The 8775-nt window shown below is 31.1% G+C and overlaps 2 protein-coding genes across 2 annotated transcripts; one reads left to right on the forward strand and one right to left on the reverse strand.

Moving 5' to 3' along the window:
- Positions 1–350: 350 nt before the first annotated feature.
- LOC145063121 (uncharacterized) lies at positions 351–1745 on the forward strand. Its single transcript, XM_079010714.1, has 3 exons — positions 351–967; positions 1092–1264; positions 1373–1745. The coding sequence occupies exons 1-3, from the start codon at positions 440–442 to the stop codon at positions 1509–1511; spliced, it is 840 nt and encodes a 279-aa protein (XP_078866840.1). The 5' UTR covers positions 351–439; the 3' UTR covers positions 1512–1745.
- A 2478-nt stretch (positions 1746–4223) lies between these two features.
- Positions 4224–7322, reverse strand: LOC145062550 (equilibrative nucleotide transporter 8-like). Its single transcript, XM_079010138.1, has 2 exons — positions 6811–7322; positions 4224–5000 (listed from the first exon to the last, which is right to left on the reverse strand). Exons 1-2 carry the CDS (start codon positions 7298–7300, stop codon positions 4306–4308), a joined length of 1185 nt encoding a protein of 394 aa, XP_078866264.1. The 5' UTR covers positions 7301–7322; the 3' UTR covers positions 4224–4305.
- Between the last annotated feature and the right edge of the window lie 1453 nt (positions 7323–8775).

Below are 8775 nucleotides of genomic sequence, written 5' to 3' on the forward strand. Positions count from 1 at the left end.
GGCAGGTGCAAACAAACTTCTTATCCCGAATGGTACAAATTACAATCAACTACTTGATTTGTCCTAGAAGTGTATAAATTTATAAATTTGTTACAAATTCTTTGAAAATTTATCACAAATCTATCAAAAATCCCTAAGGAAATCCATTAAAAATCTATCACAAAGTCCAATAAATATAAATTCACAGTAAATGTGATAGTGATCCTAGGTTTTTATGTAATTATCCTCGGACTGTTCTAAAATAATGTAATTGTCCCGGGACTGAAAATGACAACCGTGTTTCATCGTCGATTAAATTAACGGTCTAGATCCTCTTCGCAATTCCCTATAAATACTTTTACGCATCATCTCTTTCCTCATCATAAAATCTCCATAGCCATCGAGCTTCATCGCCACACCTCTTTTAGAAATTCACGAATCACGAGTACGTTTCTTAAAGATGCTACTCAGGAGCTCATCAAATCCAGCACTCAATTCATGGTTTCAACAACAAAATCCCAAAGTATTATCATCACCGGAACCAGATTTCATTCATCGAAACATGAGATCACCGGCAATTTCAATGCATTCGTCGTGTTCACCGAATGATTCGTCCAAGAAGCTCTCCAGAGCCTCATCGGAGAGTGACTTGATCGGGTTTTCTCACCCAAAACGTAGGAATTCTTTGAGTAGTGTAAACAGCTTGCTTTCTTCGGTGGCGGTGGAAGAGGACGTCGAAGCGGAAGAGAGCGAAAACAGAGGTTTGTTGTTTTCGAGTTCTGGTTTGGATTACAATGAGGGGTGTGGAGTACGTCTTATGGAGGATGGCACCGGTGGAAGCGATGGTGGTGGAAAGATCTGTGGAGGCGGTGGTGGTAATGGTGATTATAATGGAAGTGATGGTACAGATGTGTATTATCAGAATATGATCGAAGCAAACCCTGGCAATTCATTGATTCTCGGCAATTACGCGAAATACCTGAAAGAGGTATTTACAATATTCATCATTCACAGATTTCAATTGAAATCTTTCTTTTACCAGATCAAGTTTCATATCGTTGTTAGCTTCCGATCTATTCTCCAATTTTTGATCTGATTGATTATTTCAACAGGTGCGATGTGATTTCTCGAGGGCTGAGGAGTATTGCAGCCGAGCAATCCTGGCAAACCCTAGCGATGGAAATGCTTTATCAATGTATGCCGATTTGATTTGGGAGACACAAAAGGATGCATCTCGTGCACAGAGTTACTTCGATCAAGCAGTCAAAGCTTCTCCAGATGACTGGTAAGATAATCAGATAAACATCTTCACAATCTCTGAAAGTTTTAACCTTCTTTCATATACCGAATTTTGATTGCTTGACTGAAAATTCTTCGTTTGATGTTAACACAGTTATGTAATGGCTTCTTATGCTCGGTTTCTTTGGGATGCTGATGAAGAAGATGAAGAAGAAGAAGTTTCCAATACGAATCTATCATCGACAAGTTTCTTCCATGAATCTTCACAACAATTTCCAATTGCTGCAGCATAATAAAGATGAATCCAGAACCATAACTTTAATAACAGAGATCTATCTTACTTAGTAATTAACATTTTGACCCATCTTCCTTTTGTTGTTTCTTGTACTTTTTTGAATCAATTAAGTCATATTGGTGTTCAAGATGAGATCATTCTCTCACTAAGTTATAGTTATTATGTCAAAGATTCAGTCTTTTTGTGTAATTATCATGTGATAAAGTAATAATATGATGCAGTTTTGTTATTACTTCTATACATGTCTTTTCTTGATTTGTTACAGTTATCACCTTGTTATATAACTTATATAACTCAATAAACTAGTCACAGTTTTGCATAGATAATTGAACCATTGAAGATATTGCTACTTATTTAGCTTTTGGATTGTTATGTGGATAAAAAATCTAGTAAACATTTAGCTGCTGGATTCTTATGTGACTAAAATCTTTAAAATATGTGGTGTATGGCATCATGGGGGACATTGCAACTAATATTCTAATTATATGTACTTGGAGCAATGTTTTTGTCCTTGAATACTTCTAAAATATCATGAAAATGATTTCAGTAATAAACTATTAAAAAAAAGTGTCGCACAAAAGTTAGTTTAATGGTAAATTGTGTACAAAAATGTTGGTTTAATGATGTGTTTTAAACAACAAAATGTGTGTTTACTGTTGTGTGCCTCGAGTAGGTAAATTGGTTAGTCATGTAATAATTGGTCAAAAATTGTATTTTTTGAACAACAAACAAACGTAAGTTGATAGATAATTGTATAAAAAAATAACTAAATATATATAAAAAAAATAATTGATTACCATACAAAGTCATTTTCTCTAAATTATATATCGAATGGTCTACAATTTGTGTAATCAAGATACGTCTAGAGAGAATACAGTTGTTTTAAGGCAAAGTTTGAGGATTGTGACATGTTAATAAAGGTTTTGTGGTATTATTTTCATGAAGATTAAGACATGTTTTGTTTAAAGACACAACAATGACCCTTAAATTTATCACTTTAGGTTTGATGTAGTGACATTAGAATTTATTAGCTGGCCACCTGCTGTGAGATAGAATGGGTAGGGCTAAGTTTCTGTATAAATAAAATGGCTAAATGAGTAATGATGTTTTTTTATAAAAATTTGTGTATGTAAATATTGTTCTTTTTTTTTTTAACCGAAAAAACGTGTTAAACAATACTATATGACTACTTACCTTTACACTCCAACAAACAAATTCATATCAAATTAATATAAATTCAAATAAGCACAATAAAAAGTATCATCGACTATAATAAATGTAGATTCATTTTGCCACGTGTCAACCTTTCATGAGTTTTGACACTTGTCATTTTATTATATTTTTGAAACAAATAATATCCACATGTTAATTGTTGTTTTTTCAAATTTTATATTAAAAAGCCACATAATACTTCTATATTTAAATATATGTAAAGTATTACATGTGATAAATGTGATAATATCTTTAATTAATAGGTTTCTTTATTTATTATTTCAAAATTTTATTTAAAAAATATTTAACGTTTACATTTTAATATTTAATCTTTTGTTTAATCAACTCGTGTAATACATGAGTTTTACACCTAGTAATTATAAATGAACATCAACTCACATAACAATCGATGTGAAAAACATAATCAAAAAATTCCATATCAGATTAACATAATCACCGTGCAAATTAAAAATCCTAATTAAGAATTAATGTTGGAACAATCAAATAAATATATCAAAAAACCATAACAATTACCCTTAAATATATCACGTTTGTATAACATTAGAATTTATCAGTGTCCGCATTTGTTGACATAGAATTGGTAGGGCTGACATGACTAAACGAATTAAACATCCCTAAAAGAAGAGTTTATTAAAGGCAAAATTTCTATTTATTGCCTCTACTCAAGCTCATGATATTACTAATTTTTGGAAATATGTTTAAGATAGTTAATGCTTGCGGATTACATTAAGTTTTATAGGCAAATTGTTTCTTTATAATCTTCATTCAAGTCTAAGCTCATGATATTACTACTACACTTCAATAATTTTAACAATTTTTAATCTGGATTACGTAAAAAAACACCCATATATATATATATATATATATATATATATATATATATATATATATATATATATATATATACTAATAAAAAAGTAGTCATTTTTGCCATGTGTCACTATATTAGACCTCTTAATTAATATGATGCCACTTGTCAATCTATTAGTTCTCCATTTTGAATTTATTAGACCTTCTAATTAATGTGAATTTATCTGTCAATGTATTTATTCTCCATTTTAAATTTTAAATTTTATATCATTGTTTTCATTAATTCATAAATAAAAAATGTCTAATATACATTAAAAATTAATTATATATATTTATTTGAATCAACGATTATAATTTCACAAAACTAATATAAATATATCATAATTAATAATTTATTTAAAATAATTAATTATTAATTTTGAGGTTTTACTATAAAATATCAATTAATTTTTATAACCGTGGTTTTCACGGGTTATAAACTAGTATATATATATATATATATATATATATATATATATATATATATATATATATATATACTAGTTTATAACCCGTGAAAACCACGGTTATATATATAAGGACTTAACATAATGAAAGATGCATTACATTTAGGACTTAGGAGATTAACAAGCTTAAAAAAATATTTATGGACCATAATCTTCACCATTTCTCCATAAGTGTACAACTTTATATTTTATAAAGTTATACAATACAACATTTTAAAATACAAATTATTATTGTATACAAATTTAGATGATCCAAAACCATCCAAGAACAGAACCACAAACCAACCCGATCCCTAAAAACAAAGCCATAACAATTCCTGCCATTTCTGCTTCTGAAGGTGGCACCAATTTAGGAGCAAGAATCATGATGACACTTGTCAAATACCCATTGGTCAACCCCAGCATAAAAGTCAAAAACACCACAAAAACCTCACTTCTAAACCATTTAGGTCCATGAAGACACAATGTAAAAACAGGATAAAAAACCAACCTTCCTACACACCCCCACACAGCTTTCCCAATACCCTTTACCATAAAAAAGCCACTAAAAGATTTCCCAAAGAAATCCGCTATATTATATGTTGTGATTAATATTATCGGGTACCAATCTTTAAGGACTTTTGAATTTATATTTTCTGATAAAAATCCCGGGAAAATTGATAGGGTTACGGTGTATATAATGAATATTCCCAATGCTGGCCATTGAATCGTTCTAGCTGTGTCTTGTAATTTAGTCTTTGAAGTTGGAGGGTGATGTTCGAGTTGTTTGTAATGTTGTTCCATGCATGGCAACTTGTACAATAGGGAACAACAAACGATGCATACCATTAGAATGATGGTGGTGACTATGAAATAAAAGTGGGCACTTGTTCTTAAGCCATGTGGATCATGTGGGAGTGATGCCTTTGTGATAATTCGCAAGAGAGAAACCAATATCCCTGTGAAATTATAGATTGTAGTATTTAGGGGAAAGTGCATATGGAGGCCCATGAACTATTGGAGAAGTTCTATTTAGTTCCTCAAGTAATTTTGGTGGTGAATACACAACAATACGAGCTTCAAGTACTAAATATGAAACTTTTGTGGACAAGACTAAAAAATTTGAACACCAAGTACTAAATTTGAAACTTTTTGTGGTCAAAACTTAAAAATGTGAACTTCAAGTACTCGATTTGAAACTTTTGGTGGTTAAGACTAAATAATGTGAAATCGATACTCAAAAATGTTAAATTCAAGTACTAAATTTGAAACTTTTGGTGGTCGAAACTCAAAAATGTTAACTCCAAGTACTAAATTTGAAACTTTTGATGGTCAATGTGAATGTCAGTTACTAAATTTGTAACTTTTGGTGGCCGATACTAAAAATGTGAAGTTTAAGTACTAAATTTGAACTTTTGGTTGTGGAAGCTCATATTAACTCCAACTCCAAGTACTAAATTTGAAACTTTTGGTGGCCGACACTAAAAACTGTGTACTTCTAGCATTAAATTTAAAACTTTTGGTGGTTGACACTAAATAAATTAAACTTCAAGGACTACATATAAAACTTCAGGTAAACTGAAACTTAAAATAAATTAAACTCCAAGGATTAAATATAAATATTTTGGTGGTCAGTCTTAAAAAAGGTTAACTTGAAATAAATTAAACTCCAAGGATTTAAAAGGTTAACTTTAAGCACACTAATTTAAAAGTTTTGGTGGTCGAGACTCAAAAAAGTAAACTCCAAGTACGGAGTTTAAAACTTTTGGTGGTGTGGACAAAAAGTAAACTTAGAGTACTAAGGGGTGTTTGGCTTAACTTTTAAATGACCAAAAATCCTTTTAGAAAAATATCATAGTCAAAAGATGTTTGGTAAAAGACTTTTAAAAGCTATTTTTGGATTTTGCAAAAAAGAAAAATCAACTTTTTGGAAAAGTCAGGAAAACCTGACTTTTTGTAACTTTTTCAAAAAGATCTTTTGGTCTCTAAAAAGCTAAGCCAAACACCCCTAACACTGGAAAAAAAAAACTTCAAGTGCTAAATTAGAAACTTTTGATGGTGAAGACTTAAACTTGAATTACTAAATTGAAAACCATTGGTGGTGAAGTAAAGTTGAAGTACTAAATTTGAAACTTTTCATGGTCAATACTTAGAAAGGTGAACTTCCAAAGTTTGAAGTAATGAATATAGAAGTTTGGTTGTCAAACCTTGTAACTAAATTTAAAACTTATGTTTATATACTTTGACACGATGAGTTTATAACCCGTGAAAATCATGGTTATAAAATTAATTCAGTTTTGATAGCAAAAATTTATAATTATTAGTCAATTATTTTAAATAAATTATTAATTAAAAAATATACCAAAATTTTAAAGTTAGTTATAACTTCAAATATAACATACAATTAAAAAAATAAATGTTTCTATAAAAAGTTTTATCTATTATTTAAAATCTTAACATCATTAATTGTGATAGTGATTTGCCTAATATATCTCCTTGACACATGATATAATATTAATGTGAAGTTGTATTAAAATGATACATGTCAAAAGAAAATTAAAACTATTCTTTTATTAGTATAGATATTTTCTCATTTTATATTTTTATAGTTCCAAGTTCCAACGACCTAACCGAAACGTTTCAAAAAGTTCGTTACCCTCCACCATGAGTCCATGACCCCCCTAGTAACCAATGAAAACTATGTATAAAAATATGTTTTTCCCTAATAATGACACTAATTCATTATTTCATTATGTATACAAAACTTACCTGATGAAGCAGTTCCAGCAAAAACGGCTTGCATGTATTTTTTTGGCAACTTTCCCGCGGACCCGATTAAACTCCCTCCTATTAACCCATCGGCTAAACCACACATCACCACACACACAACCACTATGTAATAAGTTACAATTGACTTTTCCATGCTACACCAACCCCAATCAATTATTAGAGTTACTATGAGTGAAAAAACAAACATGGTAAATCCTAAATTTACCCTCGCTCTAAACGTAACTTTTTTACTCAATTCACTCCAAATTATCATCACAACAAGAACTAGTAACGAAGAGCTCATATAAGCAACCGAAAACACCTTCCCGATGTGTTTTTTTGGGTAAAGATAAGTGAAATAATCAATGGCAGTGATTAAAGCGTTCCATGGAAGCAAATTACCTGCACCAAGTAAGAAATGAATCATGTAAGCTAATTTGTATGTATCTTTTCTTTCGGTTTGATCTAAATCACTCTTGAGTGTCTCCATTTTTCTTTATAGAATTCTGAACTCTTTTTGTTTGGTTTGATCTAAAGCATTATATGGGTGGGTTAAAGACCCCTTTGGGAAGATTTTTCAATGATTAAAGGTGGATAAAGACAAACCCATGAGAAGAAAGGTAAAAGAAAGAAGTCTTGGACATTTTGACGATGGGTTAAAATCGTAAAATGAAAAGATTCTTTGGAATTTGTTTGCATTCTTTTATGGAGGTCGATCCCAATTGTCATTTGTTATTAATTTCTTTTACAAATTTATGCAATCAAGTTTGTAAAATACGGAGTATTGCATAATATGATAACATATTGATAGCAAATATATATATATATATATATATATATATATATATATATATATATATATATATATATATATATATATATATATATATATATATACAATTGATTTATCGTATTACTACGTAACACCAGTTACATATGATGTTTATTTCATTTCAAATATACGTTATAAGTGATGTGTGAGGTGATGAACAAAAATGGATGGTTGGAAAGGAAAGGAATGGCTCACTTTGCTCATTGAAGTGACATATGTTTAACTTTCGGTGATACCTAAAAGCTTCATAAATGACCATTAGCTTCATATAAAACTTATTCTTTCATCTCCCTTCATTTTAGCTTTCTTTTTCTCACATTTGTCTCCTTTATTTTCGTGGGTTTGAACAGTTATGTAGATGCATATCTTTTCATTCAGTCGTTACAAATGATTATTAATGCATCAACTGATTTGATAGTCGAAAACAAAGAAGTGAAGTCTTGTGATTGATCCCAATTTAATTACTTTGTATGTTGACTTCATGGAAGACTATTAAGGCTTGTACGAGTACCCATCCCGCACACTGCGTGGTGGTGATCTGTCACCGTAGGTATGCGGTGAACACTAGAGATGCACAAAACCCGAATCCGATCCGATCCAGATCCGAATCCGATCCGGTTTCGCTTACGTCATCAAAAATCCGATCCGGTCAAAATCCGATCCGGTTCCAACCAAAATCCGAATCCGGTTCTAATCCGATTTGAAACCGGTTTAAACCGATTTTAGTGGGTTTTAATTGGATTTTGGGGCGGATTTGGATCCGGTTTTTAGCGAATCCGGTTTACGATCCGGTATCAAATCCAATTTGGAGTATAGGCTTAGGATCCGACTGAAAATCCGGTTTTAAATCCGATCCGATCCGGTTTGGTCAAAACCGGTTTTGACCCAATCCGGTTTCGGATTGGATCCGGTTTTGAATAGTGAAACCGGTTTTTGTGTGCATCTCTAGTGAACACCACACTGACCAATGTGCGGTGGTGCGGTGTCCATCCACGTGCGACTTACCTTCAGCGCATCAATTCTTCTCTCATTTCAACGGCTGCATTTCCGACAGCTCTATTAATGGCCGTTTTTCATTTTTTTTAATTAACCACTATAAATATCATACTACCTAATAATTTATTTCACACAAC

The sequence above is a fragment of the Lactuca serriola genome, chromosome 7, assembly GCF_051521515.1.
Source record: "Lactuca serriola cultivar US96UC23 chromosome 7, Lser_US96UC23_V15, whole genome shotgun sequence".
Taxonomy (NCBI): domain Eukaryota; kingdom Viridiplantae; phylum Streptophyta; class Magnoliopsida; order Asterales; family Asteraceae; genus Lactuca; species Lactuca serriola.

What these genes read in the sequence shown, in the direction of transcription:
- LOC145063121 (XM_079010714.1), top strand. Translation starts at nt 440, where the DNA reads ATGCTACTCAGGAGCTCATCAAATCCAGCACTCAATTCATGGTTTCAA. An exon ending in ACGCGAAATACCTGAAAGAG is followed by an intron (nt 968 to 1,091) that starts GTATTTACAATA and finishes TTATTTCAACAG; the next exon opens with GTGCGATGTGATTTCTCGAG. An exon ending in AAAGCTTCTCCAGATGACTG is followed by an intron (nt 1,265 to 1,372) that starts GTAAGATAATCA and finishes ATGTTAACACAG; the next exon opens with TTATGTAATGGCTTCTTATG.
- LOC145062550 (XM_079010138.1), bottom strand. Translation starts at nt 7,300, where the DNA reads ATGGAGACACTCAAGAGTGATTTAGATCAAACCGAAAGAAAAGATACA. An exon ending in TGCTGGAACTGCTTCATCAG is followed by an intron (nt 5,001 to 6,810) that starts GTAAGTTTTGTA and finishes ATAATTTCACAG; the next exon opens with GGATATTGGTTTCTCTCTTG.